The 19,314-nt window shown below is 44.5% G+C and overlaps 1 protein-coding gene across 3 annotated transcripts in view; it reads left to right on the forward strand.

Annotated features, from left to right (window-relative positions):
* The window catches only part of LOC135557983 (protein-tyrosine kinase 2-beta-like), a 61,239-nt gene that overhangs the window by 38,820 nt on the left and 3,105 nt on the right, over window positions 1–19,314 (forward strand). For 2 of the 3 annotated variants that reach the window (XM_064991737.1, XM_064991739.1), the window contains 11 exons: window positions 2,311–2,411; window positions 3,798–3,913; window positions 6,514–6,614; window positions 6,897–6,986; window positions 11,983–12,187; window positions 12,298–12,406; window positions 13,353–13,535; window positions 16,154–16,405; window positions 17,465–17,500; window positions 18,025–18,049; window positions 18,181–18,359. In XM_064991737.1, coding sequence (XP_064847809.1) covers window positions 2,311–2,411; window positions 3,798–3,913; window positions 6,514–6,614; window positions 6,897–6,986; window positions 11,983–12,187; window positions 12,298–12,406; window positions 13,353–13,535; window positions 16,154–16,405; window positions 17,465–17,500; window positions 18,025–18,049; window positions 18,181–18,359 — 1,397 coding nt within the window. The remainder of the gene's footprint in view (window positions 1–2,310; window positions 2,412–3,797; window positions 3,914–6,513; window positions 6,615–6,896; window positions 6,987–11,982; window positions 12,188–12,297; window positions 12,407–13,352; window positions 13,536–16,153; window positions 16,406–17,464; window positions 17,501–18,024; window positions 18,050–18,180; window positions 18,360–19,314) is intronic. The other variant, XM_064991738.1, reaches the window with a different exon arrangement.

Below are 19,314 nucleotides of genomic sequence, written 5' to 3' on the forward strand. Positions count from 1 at the left end.
GAGAAAGACTAGTGTCCTGTCCAGGGGGTGTCCTGGTACATCAAGCTGTCTCCCTACAGAAACAGGAGATAGACTAGTGTCCTGTCCAGGGGGTGTCCTGGTACATCAAGCTGCTACAGAAACAGGAGATAGACTAGTGTCCTGTACATCAAGCTGTCTCTCTACAGAAACAGGAGATATACTAGTGTCCTGTCCAGGGGGTGTCCTGTACATCAAGCTGTCTCACTACAGAAACAGGAGATATACTAGTGTCCTGTCCAGGGGGTGTCCTGTACATCAAGCTGTCTCTCTACAGAAACAGGAGATAGACTAGTCTCCTGTCCAGGGGGTGTCCTGGTACATCAAGCTGTCTCACTACAGAAACAGGAGAAAGACTAGAGTCCTGTCCAGGGGGTCTACTTGTAGGCTACATCAAGCTGCTTCACGCTACACAAACAGGAGAAAGGCTCCATCCTGGCTCACACATCACAAGGCTTGCAACATTCTGTACATTACCGTGGAAATAATGGACAATGCACCGGGACAAGGCGGAGCCCAGTTTTTCCAACGTAATGTACAGAACTGAGATGTTTATCCCGCTTATACCACAAACAATACTAAAGCACACGTTTACCGGTATTGTCACGATGTTCGTAATAATGATGGTCGGCGCGTAGTTTGTGTTCCAAATACTTTTAATGAATAAAATGAAACTTAACTAAATACAAAACAAATAAAGAATAAACGAACCGTGACGACAATGCAGTGCCAACAGGCAACGAAACATAAACAATATCCCATAACCCACAGGTGGGAAAAATGCTATTGAAGTATGATACCCAATTTGAGACAACGATAACCAGCTGCCTCTAATTGGGAATCATACAAGTCACCAACATAGAAAATCAAACCTAGAACCCCACATAGAAAATATAAACTAGAACAACCCCCCCCCCAAGTCACGTCCTGACCTACTCTACCATAGAAAATACAGGCTTTCTATGGTCAGGACGTGACAGGTATAAATAATTGTTTGCTAGAGAAATATTTATGGACCCAGTTGTTCGTCCTGTATGTTGCATAGCCATGCTCTCTGGCATTGTCCTTGTCCCTTGCTTGTTAGGAGGCCAACTAGCTAACACAGTCACGACATCTGCAGCCAGAATAACAGCAAAGTAGCTGCATTTGCATTTTTTGAAGATCTTTTCTATTGTCGTTCATGTGGACTACATCCATAACAATGAGCTGATGATGCCAGATATTTGCCTGGCACAGCTAGGAAAGTTTTCCTTCTCGTCAGGACACTCAACACTGTTCATTACAAGGAGATTGCATAGCATATCAAACACTAGGCTAGAAGCAGAGCTAAATAGTTTGTTTCTAGCCAACCTGCCAATAACAAGCGAATAAATAAAAAAATACTAGTTGCTGAAAATAGTTGGTGAAACTAGAAACATGTGGGAGGGTTTGACATCGTTAGCAGCAGAGGGGACAGAGGGGACAGGAGAAATGTACGTTCATCACTCACCTCATTAGGTCATCAATCAGATGCTCTGCAAAAACAAATCAATGCGAGCTAAGCTTTTCCTCATTGGACCTGTGTTTACAATGTATCCTATTTCAGCATGAGTGGTTGTTGGTTTATCTTTCTGTAACTTTGTAGGAAGTACAGTCTGCATGTGTAGGTGCATATTGCGTCATGATTGCTAGGTGACCCGATATCTTTTCCCCAACTGTCCCGATATCTTTTCCCAACTGTCCCGATATCTTTTCCCAACTGTCCCGATATCTTTTCCCAACTGTCCCGATATCTGGTTTTAATGTACATTCTAGAATGCCCTTCTGACCAATCAGAAACACCGGTGCTGTGGTAGCCTAGTGGTTAGAGCGTTGGACTAGTAACCGGAAGTCCAACCTGTCGTTCTGCCCCTGAACAGGCAGTTAACCCACTGTAGGCCGTCATTGAAAATAAGAGTTTGTTCTTCATGACTTGCCTAATTAAATAAAGATAAAATAAATACAAAAATACATACTATTAGTAAGTATTATCATAATTGTTGTATCCAGTCAGATTAACACTCCAAACAGCCTCCCTGACCGCTCGGAGGGGCATGGTCCCAAAGCACATCCTTGCCTTGTACCACATTCCAATGATAAAACTGGGGGGGGGACAAAAATTTAATATAAAAAAATGTGTGTGTCGGCAGGGGGGGAGTACATGTCCCCCCCTGTACACTGTGAAAGTTGCACCCCTGTGTATCCCTCCCCTAATGTAACCTTCATATCAAAATGTAAGGAAAAGTTGTATGGTTAAACCTGTCCATTCTCCAGTGATCATGAAGAACCTGAAGCACCCCCACATCGTCAGTCTGATTGGTGTCACAGAGGAAGAACCAGTGTGGATTGTCATGGAGTTATACCAGTATGGAGAGGTGAGAACCACAGCCATACTATGTTGTTGGCCATGACACATGGGTGCGTTTGTAAATTCGCTCTGGCTATCTAATCCGATTTTTGAGTGTGCCAGATTGCAGAATAATTTATGAATTTACAAAAACGCTCAACACCCGTTGAGTATGGCCGGTGTGAGTAAAAGTCGGCAAAAAAAAGTGTAATTAAATTGTTGCCAGCAGCACAGTTACAGTCACCAACGCTCTGGATAACATGAAAACAGCCTAACCAGCTCTGCTAGGGTGAGTAAAATGGTCCGAGTGAGGTGTTCTTTCATTTATGTCTGGAAGGAGCTAGCAAGCTAGCTAACTTTAGCCTGTTAGCTTGGGTGCTTGACTGCAATTGTGAGGTCAGAATGCTCAGATCAACCCTACTTCTTGGGGCCAGAGCGTCCAGTGTGCCCTCTGCACGCTCCTAGAGCGAAAAGCTCTCTGGCACTCTGCATCCTATGTTCTTAGCCATGACGCTATGTTGTTAGCCATGACTTTATGTTGTTAGCCGTGATGCTATGTTGTTAGCTATAATGCCAAGTTTTTAGCCATGACCCTATGTTGTTAGCCATGAACCTATGTTGTTAGCCATGACCCTATGTTGTTAGCCATGACGCTATGTTGTTAGCCATGACGCTATGTTGTTAGCCATGACCCTATGTTGTTAGCCATGACCCTATGTTGTTAGCCATGACCCTATGTTGTTAGCCATGACGCTATGTTGTTAGCCATGACGCTATGTTCTTAGCCATGACGCTATGTTGTTAGCCATTACTTTATGTTGTTAGCCGTGACGCTATGTTGTTAGCTATAATGCCAAGTTTTTAGCCATGACCCTATGTTGTTAGCCATGAACCTATGTTGTTAGCCATGACCCTATGTTGTTAGCCATGACGCTATGTTGTTAGCCATGACGCTATGTTGTTAGCCATGACCCTATGTTGTTAGCCATGACCCTATGTTGTTAGCCATGACGCTATGTTGTTAGCCATGACGCTATGTTGTTAGTCTTGACGCTAGCCATGACGCTATGTTGTTAGCCATGACGCTATGTTGTTAGCTATAATGCTATGTTGTTAGCCATGACGTTATGTTGTTAGCCATAATGCTATGTTGTTAGCCACAATGCTATGTTGTAAGCCATAATGCTATGATTTTAGCCATGATGCGTGAATCGTCATGGAGCTTTACCAGTGTGGCTAAGTGAGACAACAGTGGCCAAAATGAACTTGGAAACACGGATACACTTGACTTATAGCACAATTTCTCCTGTCAGACCTGGGATTCAAACCAGTGACTCTCCAGGCGCTTCTCTACCAGATTCGCCTGCCTGCTAGCTGGTAGCTGCCCTATCATTCTGTTCCATCTGTCTTCCAGCTGGGTAAATACCTAGAAGAGAACAAGCACAAGCTGACCAACATAACGCTGGTCCTCTTCAGCCTGCAGATCTGTAAAGCTCTGGTCTACCTGGAAGGAATCAACATGGTGCACAGGTAGGAGGAGGCTATACGGACACGCCTGGGGTCCCGAAATTGATGACGTGTGTCACGCAGCGAGAGCAGAGTGGGGATAAACTGATTCAGTCGAGTCAGCCATCACAGCTAGCTAGTTCATGCTTGTGGCTAAAAACGTCAACGAGAATTTGAAAGTTGTCGAAGTTGGGAGAATGTACAGAATCTTTCCCTTTTCACTGGAGTCATTTTTTATGTAGATGTTAATACCGTAGTTTTACATTTTCTGTGAAAATCACTACAATAAATGTGCTTTAGCTGTCACACTGGCCTGATATTAGCTTCACCTTCTAACTACTTCCCTCTCCATACTGGCCTGATATTAGCTTCACCTTCTAAATACTTCCCTCTCCATACTGGCCTGATATTAGCTTCACCTTCTAAATACTTCCCTCTCCATACTGGCCTGATATTAGCTACACTATCTTGCTACTTCCCTGTCCTTACTGGCCTGATATTAGCTACACTATCTTGCTACTTCCCTCTCCATACTGGCATGATATTAGCTTCACCTTCTAACTACTTCCCTGTCCATACTGGCCTGATATTAGCTTCACCTTCTAACTACTTCCCTGTCCATACTGGCCTGATATTAGCTACACCTTCTAACTTCTTCCCTGTCCATACTGGCCTGATATTAGCTACACCTTCTAACTTCTTCCCTGTACTTACTGCAGGACAGCAGTACTCAGCATTAGTCGGCAAGCAGGAACAAAGGACACATTGTGTGCCACGTTGTTCTGTCACTGGTTTGCAGTCTCTCCATTGATCAGTCGGCATCAGTGACATCCGGATGGTTACTACCAATATTAAAGTTATTTCTTGTGTAGGCTGCTATCCTACTCAGAATATAATCAAGTGGGACGTATCAATTTGGCTACGTTAGTTAGCCCAGTGGGAAGTACCTTGACACAACGCTGTTGTACTGGTCATTCACACCGGCTTATCATTGCGTTAGCTAATTGGCATGACACGGTGGCATCCAGAAGCTGACCAATACTTACAAGTAATTTCTCTCTCCCTCCCTCCCTTCACCCATCAAAATAAACATCCCTTTCTTTTAGTGAGTATTAACTAGCGCAATGATGCTGTTGTTGCCAGCCAGTCAGCATAAACAAGCTAGCTGGGAAGGGCTCATCACTGACGACTGAACTGAACCGAATCATCTCTGCTTGACTCTCATACGTCAATCAATTTGGGCACCAGGCGTGTCCGTATAGCTTTTCCCGCACAGGTAGGGCGGCCATCTTGACACCCATATTCCATGTCGGCCACCATATTTCTCTTCAGAAAACACTTCATCACACTCTTAGACATGTAATACATACACAGAGTGTACAAAACATTAAGAACACCTTCCTAATATTGAGTTGCACCAACCTACAAGGTGTCAAGCGTTCCACAGGGATGCTGGCCCCATGTTGACTCTACAAGGTGTCGAAAGCGTTCCACAGGGATGCTGGCCCAATGTTGACTCTACAAGGTGTTGAAAGCGTTCCACAAGGATGCTGGTCCATGTTGACTCTACAAGGTGTCGAAAGCGTTCCACAGGGATGCTGGTCCCATGTTGACTCCAATGCTCCCCATAGTTGTGTCCAGTTGGCTGGATGTCCTTTGGGTGGTGAACCATTCATGATACACACGGGAAAGGAGTGGGATGTGCCTGGCTCCTACCAACTTACCCCTTTCACAGGCATTTACTGTATATCTCTATATCTTACCCCTTCACCCTCTGAATGGCACACATACACAATCCATGTCTCAATTATCTTCGAGGCTTGAAAATCATTTAACCCGTCTCCTCCCTTTTCATCTACACTTATTGAAGTGGATTTAACAGGTGACATCAATAAGGGATCATAGCTTTCCCCTGGATTCACCTGGTCAGTCTGTGTCATGGAAAGAGCAGGTGTCAATGTTTTGTACACTCAGTGTCGATGTCCATGATGTAAAGTAGTATTGCTGCCCCATGTTGTTTATATTTAGTGAACCTTTGTTTAACTAGGCAAGTCAATTAAGAACGTAATTCTTATTTACAATGACAGCCTATCAAGAGGCAAAAGGCCCTTCTTGCGGGGGCGGGGGCTCGGATTGAAGGTGTAAGACAAAACACACATCAGGACAAGAGAGATACCACAGCACTACATAAAGAGAGACCTAAGACTGTAGTCACAGCATGGTTCAACACAACATGACAACAACATCATGGTATCAACACAACATGGCAGCAACATCATGGTAGCAACACAACATGGTAGCAACACAACGGTAGCAACACAACATGACAACAGCACAACAACACAGCATGGTAGAAACACAGCATGACAACACAACATGCTAGCAACACAGCATGACAACAACATGGTAACCCCACAACATGTTGTGTCCCCACAGAGACAAAGCACAGGTAGGACAGCCACGTTGACGCCCATAATTTCTCTAACCCAGAGAACAGGGTCGTGTTCATTAGAGCACACCGTAGCAAAACATCGTACAACAGATGACGAAAACCTGTGTTCTTATTGGACAACATCAGGTAGTACCTCCCTGTTTCAACTAACCTGTTTACTGTGTCCCAACAGGGACATAGCGGTGAGGAACGTGCTGGTGGCCACAGCAGACTGTGTTAGACTGGGAGACTTTGGCCTGTCCAGATACATCGAGGAAGAAGAGTATTACAAGGGTATTTGGAGAATCTCAATGTCATTTCCTCACGTCCTCTCACCAGGCCTCATTTGTAAAACCCATTGGATGAGAAAGTCAGATGGGAGGGACTTCTGACCTGCTCATCCAATTGGGTTTTGAGAAGGAGGCGAGAGGATGCAAGGAATCAAGGAAATGTAATTGAGATTCTCCCATGGAGTGGTTGGTGGTCTGTCTGTGTTCTCTTAAATATTGGCCCCACACTGGCTAAATACATGTATATATAACACATTTCCACTGTCTTTTTGCGTCACTTCCACAGCCTCAGTTAGCCGATTACCTATAAAATGGATGGCTCCAGAATCCATTAACTTCAGACGGTTCACAACGGCTAGTGATGTCTGGATGTTTGGTAAGTCTGTTGAAATGTTTTGGGGGATACTTTGCTCTTGCAGTATTTCTGTTTGTGTGTAACAGTATCTCTCTCGCTCTCTCTCTTCCCACTCCATCTCTCTTTTACTCTCTCCCTCTCTCTCTTCCCCCTCCATCTCTCTTACGCTCTCGCTCTCTTTTACTCTCTCCATCTCTCCCTCTCTCTCTTCCCCCTCCATCTCTTTTACTCTCTCCATCTCTCTCCCTCTCTCTCTTCCCCCTCCATCTCTTTTACTCTCTCCATCTCTCTCCCTCTCTCTCTTCCCCCGCCATCTCTTACTCTCTCTTTCTCTTTTACTCTCTCCATCTCTCCCTCTCTCTCTTCCCCCTCCATCTCTCTTACTCTCTCGCTCTCTTTTACTCTCTCCATCTCTCTTACTCCCTCTCTCTCTTCCCCCTCCATCTCTCTTACTCTCTCTCTCTTTTACTCTCTCCATCTCTCTCTTCCCCCTCCATCTCTTTTACTCTCTCTCTCTCTTTTACTCTCTCCATCTCTCTCTCTTTTCCCCCTCCATCTCTCTTACTCTCTCCCTCTCTCTCTTCCCACTCCATCTCTCTTACTCTCCCCCTCTCTCCCACTCTCTCTTCCCCCTCCATCTCTCTTACTCTCTCTCTCTCTTTTACTCTCTCCATCTCTCTTACTCTCTCTCTCCCTCTTCCCACTCCATCTCTCTTTGACTCTCTCCATCTCTCTTACTCCCCCCTTCTCTCGCTCTCTTCCCCCTCCATCTCTTTCTTTCTCTCACTTCACTTCCATATAGTACAATTGGTAAAATTACACTATTTCATATTTTTCACCAGATCTGGATGGGAATATTCATTATTTTTTTTTAATTGTCTTTTAATGGAGTAAAATGCTTTGCAGGCTTTTTTTTATGTTGGTGCATTCTCTGCCAGACCAAATTCACCAGAGACATTGATTATTAGTCCCAGGTAGTACCATTGGACATGTTTAACCATGGTATTTCCTCATTTAAAGGAGTGTCTGCTACTCTGATTTCTAGCTTTTTTTTTCTGTAAAATCACGACTTTGGTTTTCTGAAAGTCGATGTTGATTGTCCAGTTGATTCGGTATTCTTAAAGAATGTTTAAGTTGTTCCTATAGATCTGTTGGTGACAGTAGGAGGTCATCTGGGTAGACCTTTTTTTTCACCTTTATTTAACCAGGTAGGCTAGTTGAGAACACCTTTATTTAACCAGGTAGGCTAGTTGAGAACACCTTTATTTAACCAGGTAGGCTAGTTGAGAACACCTTTATTTAATCAGGTAGGCTAGTTGAGAACACCTTTATTTAACCAGGTAGGCTAGTTCAGAACACCTTTCTTTAACCAGGTAGGCTAGTTGAGAACACCTTTCTTTAACCAGGTAGGCTAGTTGAGAACACCTTTATTTAACCAGGTAGGCTAGTTGAGAACACCTTTATTTAACCAGGTAGGCTAGTTGAGAACACCTTTATTTAACCTTTATTAAATAAAGGTGTTCTCAACTAGCATACCTGGTTAAATAAAGGTGAAATAAAACAAATAAAAATAAAACATCCAGTTTGTTGAGTAGAGTGTTGGAGGCTATTTCATAGATTTTATCGGCGAAGTCGAGGATCGGTAGGATGGTCAGTTTTACCAGGGTATGTTTGGCAGCATGAGTGAAGGATGCTTTGTTGCGATATAGGAAGTTGATTATAGATTTAATTTTGGATTGGAGATGCTTAATGTGAGCCTGGAAGGAGAGTTTACAGTCTAACCAGACACCTAGGTATTTGTAGTTGTCCATGTATTCCAAGTCAGAGCCGTCCAGAGTAGTGATGTTGGACAGGCGGGCAGGTGCGGGTAGCGATCGGTTGAAGAGCATGCATTTAGTTTTACTTGTATTTAAGAGCAATTGGAGGGCAAGGAAGGAGAGTTGTATGGCATTGAAGCTTGCCTGGAGGGTTGTTAACACAGTGTCCAAAGAAGGGCCAGAAGTATACAGAATGGTGTCGTTTGTGTAGAGGTGGATCAGAGACTCACCAGCAGCAAGAGCGACCTCATTGATGTATACAGAGAAGAGAGTCGGTCCAAGAATTGAACCCTGTGGCACGCATCGGTTGAATAGTACGGTATTTCCTCTGACACATTGGTGTGGCTGGCTTCCGGGTTAAGCGGGCATTGTGTCTAGAAGCAGTGCGGGTCGTGTTTTGGAGGACTCATTGTGTTTTCATTTTCCATTGGTTTTGTCTTGTCTTCCCACACACCTGTTTTCAATCCCGTTCATTACCTGTTGTGTATTTAACCCCCTGTTTCCCCTCGTGTCTTTGTCAGAGATTGTTTATTGTCAGTGTTGTGTTTATTGTATAGGTGCGCGACGGGTCCTCGTACCATTGTTTGTTTATAGCTGTTCTTATTAGTGTTATGGAGCATGTTACGTGGACATTCATTAAAAACTCCTTTTTACCCTCCGTTTGACTCTCCTGCACCTGACTTCCCTGCCACCTATACACAAGACTCTGACACATGGCTCTCGACCTTCCTCTGTTTTCCATCTAGAACATTCCATTTCTCCCGGAACTGGTTTCCATCCACGGAGTCTTCAATTTCTTTCAGAGTGTTCTCAAAATCCGTTGACGGAGGGCATCATGTCCCTCTCTCTCTGCTGCAGCTCCACCTTCACTACACAAAGCTACTCTTGGAGGACATCATTGGACTGTGGCTTCTGTTCAGTGTTCTGTCTTATCTTATGTCTTGACTGTTCTATTGAAGCACAACGTTCCTCCTGGAAATGCCTCAACTCCTCCATCAGCGTCTGGACAGTGTCACATTGTAATGTCTCAACTCCTCCATCAGCGTCTGGACAGTGTCACATTGTAATGCCTCAACTCCTCCATCAGCATCTGGACAGTGTCACATTGTAATGCCTCAACTCCTCCATCAGCGTCTGGACATTGTAATGTCTCAACTCCTCCATCAGCGTCTGGACAGTGTCACATTGTAATGCCTCAACTCCTCCATCAGCGTCTGGACATTGTAATGTCTCAACTCCTCCATCAGCGTCTGGACAGTGTCACATTGTAATGCCTCAACTCCTCCATCAGCGTCTGGACAGTGTCACATTGTAATGTCTCAACTCCTCCATCAGCGTCTGGACATTGTAATGTCTCAACTCCTCCATCCGCGTCTGGACAGTGTCACATTGTAATGCCTCAACTCCTCCATCAGCGTCTGGACAGTGTCACATTGTAATGTCTCAACTCCTCCATCAGCGTCTGGACAGTGTAATGTCTCAACTCCTCCATCAGCGTCTGGACAGTGTCACATTGTAATGTCTCAACTCCTCCATCAGCGTCTGGACAGTGTCACATTGTAATGCCTCAACTCCTCCATCAGCGTCTGGACATTGTAATGTCTCATCTCCTCCATCAGCGTCTGGACAGTGTCACATTGTAATGTCTCAACTCCTCCATCAGCGTCTGGACAGTGTCACATTGTAATGTCTCAACTCCTCCATCAGCGTCTGGACAGTGTCACATTGTAATGTCTCAACTCCTCCATCAGCGTCTGGACAGTGTCACATTGTAATGTCTCAACTCCTCCATCAGCGTCTGGACAGTGTCACATTGTAATGTCTCAACTCCTCCATCAGCGTCTGGACAGTGTCACATTGTAATGCCTCAACTCCTCCATCAGCGTCTGGACAGTGTAATGCCTCAACTCCTCCATCAGCGTCTGGACAGTGTAATGCCTCAACTCCTCCATCAGCGTCTGGACAGTGTAATGTCTCAACTCCTCCATCAGCGTCTGGACAGTGTCACATTGTAATGCCTCAACTCCTCCATCAGCGTCTGGACAGTGTCACATTCTTCCTGTGTTCTCCCTGTATTCTGTCATCTCCACTTCACCCAGGGAGAGCTGCTACAGCTGAAGGAGGGAGTGATGCATTTTGAAGTCCGGGTTTTGGGAGTTTCAGACATTGTTAGTATATTATTGTTAACGTAGATCATGTCAGTTTTTAGTTCATCATCCACTAAAGGTATTATAGTGTCGAACTCTTCTTCAAAACAGCTCTAGACTGGCCTCAGAGTCTTGGTCTTGTTTCCAGACATAATATGTTTAATCTAGAAGATAAAATAAACGCACACTTATTTAGGCGAGGTTCTGGCTAGCGGGTGGAGAAAACTTGAAAATAAAAGAGAGCCGCACACTCTAGGAGCTCAGATGCAAAAAAAATAAATACATTTGATGGGGCGTTAACATCTTAGAGTTCCTAGAGTGTGTGACTCTCTTTTATTCATAAGATGTTTGTTGACCTTGCGCAGGACTGCAGGCCAAGCATTTGGACGTTCAGTAAAAAGAGAAGATCCACCTTGATTTTCTTTGTCTTTTTGTTGCATAAAATCTGCTGTTAGGGTCTCTGGGTCCTCTTGTATTAAAACCTTTGCTTTACTGGTAATACCTCTTGCATATTGGATTGCAAGGTTGCTGAGCTTGGAGCTTGTAAATGTATCCATCGTAGTTGATTACAGCAGGATACAGAAGATATAATGGCTGACTGTAGCTACGTGTTTTTAAACGTAAACAAAGCTTACCTTTCTTGTTTTCCTGTCTGAAATGTTTTATCTTGCTTGTGTAAGTTTAGATACTTGTTTTCCAGTCCCTTTTGTCATTTTTGATTGTTGTTTTAGTTATTTGATCACTAGGTTTTTTGTAAAAAAAAAAATTGCTAACAGCAGGTCGCTAGAAACTGTCTTAGCAACTCCCTAGCAACGTGGTAAACAACTGTTAGCTTGTTAGCTACCCAGTTGAGTTATCAGGATAACAGTTGTCTTCTGATGTATTCTCTTCTTCTGAAGTTATATTCTTAGTCCTACTTCCTTTATCTTTCACTCACTTATTTTTCTCCAATGTACTCTTCCTCTAAATCATTTGAAATATGATATAAAATACTAGATATTAGGAGCTCATCATTTTACCAGCTGCTCTCTCTCTCTCCCTCCCTCTCCATAGCGGTGTGTATGTGGGAGATCTTGAGTCGAGGGCAGCAGCCTTTCTTCTGGTTGGAGAACCGTGACGTCATCATCCAGCTGGAACAAGGCATCCGACTACCCAAACCTGACGACTGCCCTCCTGCCCTCTACTCCCTCATGACACGCTGCTGGTCCTACAACCCCCGCGAGAGACCCTCTTTCACAGAGCTGGTCGTTAAGATCAGGTCCTGACTGCCATTGGCCTGGCTTGGCTATGTTCTGACATCTGATTTGAATATGGCCGTGGTTGTTAAACCACAAACAACTTGCCAATGTGTACTTTTTCTTTTCACAGTGACGTCCATCAGATGGAGAAGGAGCAGGAGGCAGAGCGGGAGAGGGACAGAAAACGCCCCATCAAGGTCTTTGACACCAAGTTCAAATTCAATGAGCCTCCTCCGAAGGTAGTATCCTGTCTTCTTGTTGACACACTCACACACACACACACACACACACACACACACACACACACACACACACACACACACACACACACACACACACACACACAGTCTTATACAGTTAGCCTTGTGGGGACACAATTCAGTCCCATTCAAAATCCTATTTTCCCTAACCCCTAACCTTAACCAAAAACCTAACCTTCACCTTAATCCTAACCTGAGCTCTTAACCCTAAAACTAAACCTAGCTCCTAACCCTAGATCCTAACCCTAGCTCCTAACCCTAAATCCTAACCCTGAATGTAATTCTAACCCTAACCCTAGCTCCTAACCCTTAATGTAATTCTAACCCTAACCCTAGCTCCTAACCCTAGATCCTAACCCTAACCCTAAATCCTAACCCTGAATGTAATTCTAACCCTAACCCTAGCTCCTAACCCTGAATGTAATTCTAACCATAACCCTAGCTCCTAACCCTAGACCCTAACCCTAACCCTAGCTCCTAACCCTGAATGTAATTCTAACCCTAACCCTAGCTCCTAACCCTGAATGTAATTCTAACCCTAACCCTAGCTCCTAACCCTTAATGTAATTCTAACCCTAACCCTAGCTCCTAACCCTAGATCCTAACCCTAACCCTAGCTCCTAACCCTAAATCCTAACCCTGAATGTAATTCTAACCCTAACCCTAGCTCCTAACCCTGAATGTAATTCTAACCCTAACTCCTAACCCTTAATGTAATTCTAACACTAATTCTAACCTTAACCCTAAACCCCCTAGAATAGCAGTTGACCTCGTGGGGACTAATAAAATGTCCCTAGTTGGTCAATTTTTTGTTTGTTACACACACACACACACACACACACATCCTCAGCATCATTGTTTTTTGTCATGGCGCTGTTAGAATTAGCATATAAGTTACTCACCGTTTCTGTCCCTGTGTTTCCAGCCCTCCAGGATGAATCCTGGGGCTCGTTTTGGTAACAATATTGGCCTGCACGTTCAGCTGAATGAGGCCCTGTGTGCCAGCTCTCCAGACCTGGTCAGTCCCTGTGAATACACCACTGTTGTAGACTCTAGGAGCAACACAGTGGTCGTGCCCATGATGTCTCCACGACGATGCAGCATGGGGGTGAGACTCTAGTTCTCTAGTTCTAGTCTACTTCCCTCTAGACACTAGTTATCTAGTTCTAGTCTACTTCCTTCTAGACACTAGTTCTCTAGTTCTAGTCTACTTCCTTCTAGACTCTAGTTCTCTAGTTCTAGTCTACTTCCCTCTAGACACTAGTTCTAGTCTACTTCTTTCTAGACACTAGTTCTCTAGTTCTAGTCTACTTCCTTCTAGACACTAGTTCTCTAGTTCTAGTCTACTTCCTTCTAGACACTAGTTATCTAGTTCTAGTCTACTTCCTTCTAGACTCTAGTTCTCTTGTTCTAGTCTACTTCCCTCTAGACACTAGTTCTAGTCTACTTCCTTCTAGACTCTAGTTCTCTAGTTCTAGTCTACGTCCCTCTAGACTCTAGTTCTCTAGTTCTAGTCTACTTCCCTCTAGACTCTAGTTCTCTAGTTCTAGTCTACTTCCTTCTAGACACTAGTTCTCTAGTTCTATTCTACTTCCCTCTAGACTCTAGTTCTCTAGTTCTAGTCTACTTCCTTCTAGACACTAGTTCTCTAGTTCTAGTCTACTTCCTTCTACACTCTAGTTCTCTAGTTCTAGTTTATGTCCTTCTAGACTCTAGTTCTAGTCTACTTCCTTCTAGACCAGTTCTCTAGTTCTAGTCAACTTCCTTCTAGACTCTAGTTCTAGTCTACTTCCTTCTAGACTCTAGTTCTCTAGTTCTAGTCTACTTCCTTCTAGACACTAGTTCTAGTCTACTTCCCTCTAGACACTAGTTCTCTAGTTCTAGTCTACTTCCTTCTAGACTCTAGTTCTAGTCTACTTCCCTCTAGACTCTAGTTCTAGTCTACTTCCTTCTAGACACTAGTTCTCTAGTTCTAGTCTACTTCCTTCTAGACTCTAGTTCTCTAGTTCTATTCTACTTCCTTCTAGACACTAGTTCTCTAGTTCTAGTCTACTTCCTTCTAGACACTAGTTCTCTAGTTCTAGTCTACTTCCTTCTAGACACTAGTTCTCTAGTTCTAGTCTACTTCCTTCTAGACACTAGTTCTAGTCTACTTCCCTCTAGACACTAGTTCTCTAGTTCTAGTCTACTTCCTTCTAGACTCTAGTTCTAGTCTACTTCCCTCTAGACTCTAGTTCTAGTCTACTTCCTTCTAGACTCTAGTTCTCTAGTTCTAGTCTACTCCCTTCTAATCTCTAGTTCTCTAGTTCTAGTCTACTTCCTTCTAGACACTAGTTCTCTAGTTCTAGTCTACTTCCTTCTAGACACTAGTTCTAGTCTACTTCCCTCTAGACACTAGTTCTCTAGTTCTAGTCTACTTCCTTCTAGACTCTAGTTCTCTAGTTCTAGTCTACTTCCTTCTAGACACTAGTTCTCTAGTTCTAGTCTACTTCCTTCTAGACACTAGTTCTCTAGTTCTAGTCTACTTCCTTCTAGACACTAGTTCTCTAGTTCTAGTCTACTTCCTTCTAGACACTAGTTCTCTAGTTCTAGTCTACTTCCTTCTAGACACTAGTTCTCTAGTTCTAGTCTACTTCCTTCTAGACTCTAGTTCTCTTGTTCTAGTCTACTTCCCTCTAGACTCTAGTTCTCCAGTTCTAGTCTACTTCCTTCTAGACACTAGTTATCTAGTTCTAGTCTACTTCCTTCTAGTCTACTTCCTTCTAGACTCTAGTTCTCCAGTTCTAGTCTACTTCCTTCTAGACACTAGTTCTCTAGTTCTAGTCTACTTCCCTCTAGACTCTAGTTCTCCAGTTCTAGTCTACTTCCTTCTAGACACTAGTTCTCTAGTTCTAGTCTACGTCCTTCTAGACTCTAGTTCTAGTCTACTTCCTTCTAGACTAGTTCTCTAGTTCTAGTCAACTTCCTTCTAGACTCTAGTTCTAGTCTACTTCCTTCTAGACTCTAGTTCTCTAGTTCTAGTCTACTTCCTTCTAGACACTAGTTCTAGTCTACTTCCCTCTAGACACTAGTTCTCTAGTTCTAGTCTACATCCTTCTAGACTCTAGTTCTAGTCTACTTCCCTCTAGACTCTAGTTCTAGTCTACTTCATTCTAGACTCTAGTTCTCTAGTTCTAGTCTACTTCCTTCTAATCTCTAGTTCTCTAGTTCTAGTCTACTTCCTTCTAATCTCTAGTTCTCTAGTTCTAGTCTACTTCCTTCTAGACACTAGTTCTCTAGTTCTAGTCTACTTCCTTCTAGACTCTAGTTCTCTAGTTCTAGTCTACTTCCCTCTAGACACTAGTTCTCTAGTTCTAGTCTACTTCCTTCTAGACTCTAGTTCTCTAGTTCTAGTCTACTTCCTTCTAGACACTAGTTCTCTAGTTCTAGTCTACTTCCTTCTAGACTCTAGTTCTCTAGTTCTAGTCTACTTCCTTCTAGACTCAGGTTACTCTTTTTCCACCCTCAGCTGGGTTTAAGGTACCGTAAGCATCTGTTTTTCAGGGATACAGTATCTTCAACCTAGTTTCCGTTTAATTTACTCCTTCTACGTTCGGTCTCGATGACGATCCAGGTCATGTGTCCCGTGCTTGTGTTAAATCCCTGTGTTAGTGCTATAAGGCCAACAAGCAAAGCGACTGTATTACTAGCTCTTTACCATATGCATGTGTGTCTCCCATCCAATAGGAGGGTCAGTTCATTGTGGAGCCGTCCAGTAAGGAGGACGCCCAGCGGTTGTGGCAGATGGAGAGAGAGCGTATGCAGGAGACGATGAGACAACAGAAACAACAGATGATGGAGGACAACAAGTGGCTGACCAAGGAGGAGAGACTCCTGGTGGGGAATATAACTTCAACCTTTACCCCCCCCCCAGACCTAGCAACACGCCCTAGCGACCACCCTAGCAACAAGTGGCTGACCAAGGAGGAGAGACTCCTGGTGGGGAATATAACTTCACCTTAACCACCCCCCCTAGACCTAGCAACACGCCCTAGCGACCACCCTAGCAACAAGAGGCTGACCAAGGAGGAGAGACTCCTGGTGGGGAATACACCTTTGACCTTTACCCCCCTAGACCTAGCAACCCGCCCTAGCAACCACCCTAACAACAAGTGGCAGAACAAGGAGTAATGATTCCTGGTGAGGAATATAGCTTCGACCTTTACCCCCATAGACCTAGCAACACGCCCTAGCGACCACCCTAGCAACAAGTGGCTGACCAAGGAGTAATGATTCCTTGTGGGGAATACACCTTTGACCTTTACCTTTTCTAGACCTAGCAACCCGCCCTAACAACAAGTGGCTGACCAAGGAGTAACGATTCCTGGTGGGGAATATAACTTCAACCTTTACTCCCCCCTAGACCTAGCAACCCGCCCTAGCAACCACCCTAGCAACAAGTGGCTGACCAAGGAGTAACGATTCCTGTTGGGGAATATAACTTCAACCTTTACCCCCCTCCCCCCTAGACCTAGCAACCCGTCCTAGCAACCACCCTAGCAACAAGTGGCTGAACAAGGAGTAATGATTCCTGGTGGGGAATATAGCTTCAACCTTTACCCCCATAGACCTAGCAACCCGCCCTAGCAACAAGTGCCTGACCAAGGATTAACGATTCCTGGTGGGGAATATAACTTCAACCTTTACCCCCCTCCCCCCTAGACCTAGCAACCCACCCTAGCAACCACCCTAGCAACAAGTGGCTGACCAAGGAGTAACGATTCCTGGTGGGGAATATAGCTTCGACCTTTACCCCCATAGACCTAGCAAACCCGCCCTAACATCTAGCGCTCTGTATGCCCTGTCCGCCATAACTGCCTTCGGTCTACCCTGTCAACCAACCCCCTTTCCACTCTCACCACCAGCCCCGTAACTCTCCTTCTCAGTGGGTCTGTGTTTAAAATAACTGTCCCTTTGGGGACTATAAGGTCCGTGGCCAATCGAGGGTCCATGTCCATATAATGTCAAATGAACCTGAACCTACTTGTTCCTTTCCAGGATCCCATGAGACAGGAGGATGCCACCAGCCCACTGGTATGTGTCTGTATAAAAGTTCATACATGAATATGACAAGTTCTAAAGCTTTCTACCTGCAGGCTTTAGGTAAAGTGTTACCGCAGCCTATGTTTTTCTGGGTCTGTAATTTACTCGTCTGTCTGTTTGTTTACTATTCTGTCTGTTCGTTTACTCTTCTGTCTGTTCGTTTACTATTCTGTCTGTTCGTTTACTATTCTGTCTGTTCGTTTACTATTCTGTCTGTTCATTTACTATTCTGTCTGTTCATTTACTATTCTGTCTGTTTGTTTACTATTCTGTCTGTTTACTCGTCTGTCTGTTTGTTTACTCGTCTGTCTGTTTGTTTACTCGTCTGTCTGTTCATTTACTCATCCGTCTGTTCGTTTACTCATCTGTCTGTTCGTTTACTCGTCTGTCTGAACATGAGATCACAATGAATTGGTAACAAATCCCCAGCTGACTTATGGATATGGAGTTGTAGTAGGTATGATGATTAGTGTGTCAGGTTTCTATAGTTATTCTGCTTTTCTCTCCGTCTATAGTCACCTGAAGCTGAGACTGGACATGGTGAGTGAGTGGTCCTTCACAATATCTAGTCGTATGAAATGGAATCTGATGAAAAGTATCATAAACATCCTCCAGTCCTTCTCATACACCGCTCCTTTCTCCCCTTCTATTCTCCTCTCTGAATACCCCAGCCGCGCCAGACAAGCCCCCACGTCTCACCGCCCCCACAGCCCAGGCCGCCCCCACAGCAGAGCTGGACCGGTCAGGTGACCAGGTGTACCAGGCGGTCATGGAGCTGGTCAAGGTGGTGGTGCAGTTGAAGAACGATGTCAACACACTACAGCCTGAACAATACATCAACATAGTGAAGGTAAAGACATGGAAGGTGGAGGTACTCGAGCAGTAGGACAAACCTGAATCAGACACTTCAGCCTGGAGTACCCAGTCTGTTACCTATGTAGCTGCTGTTCTGAGTACCCAGTCCGTTACCTATGTAGCTGCTGTTCTGAGTACCCAGTCCGTTACCTATGTAGCTGCCGTGCTGAGTACCCAGTCCGTTACCTATGTAGCTGCTGTTCTGAGTACCCAGTCCGTTACCTATGTAGCTGCTGTTCTGAATACCCAGTCCGTTACCTATGTAGCTGCTGTTCTGAGTACCCAGTCCGTTACCTATGTAGCTGCTGTTCTGAGTACCCAGTCCGTTACCTATGTAGCTGCTGTTCTGAGTACCCAGTCCGTTACCTATGTAGCTGCCGTGCTGAGTACCCAGTCTGTTACCTATGTAGCTGCTGTTCTGAGTACCCAGTCCGTTACCTATGTAGCTGCTGTTCTGAGTACGCAGTCCGTTACCTATGTAGCTGCTGTTCTGAGTACCCAGTCCGTTACCTATGTAGCTGCTGTTCTGAATACCCAGTCCGTTACCTATGTAGCTGCTGTTCTGAGTACCCAGTCCGTTACCTATGTAGCTGCTGTTCTGAGTACCCAGTCCGTTACCTATGTAGCTGCTGTTCTGAGTACCCAGTCCGTTACCTATGTAGCTGCTGTTCTGAGTACCCAGTCCGTTACCTATGTAGCTGCTGTTCTGAGTACCCAGTCCGTTACCTATGTAGCTGCTGTTCTGAATACCCAGTCTGTTACCTATGTAGCTGCTGTTCTGAGTACCCAGTCTGTTACCTATGTAGCTGCTGTTCTGAGTACCCAGTCCGTTACCTATGTAGCTGCTGTTCTGAGTACCCAGTCCGTTACCTATGTAGCTGCTGTTCTGAGTACCCAGTCCGTTACCTATGTAGCTGCTGTTCTGAATACCCAGTCCGTTACCTATGTAG

This window comes from Oncorhynchus masou, chromosome 16, assembly GCF_036934945.1.
Source record: "Oncorhynchus masou masou isolate Uvic2021 chromosome 16, UVic_Omas_1.1, whole genome shotgun sequence".
Lineage (NCBI taxonomy): Eukaryota > Metazoa > Chordata > Actinopteri > Salmoniformes > Salmonidae > Oncorhynchus > Oncorhynchus masou.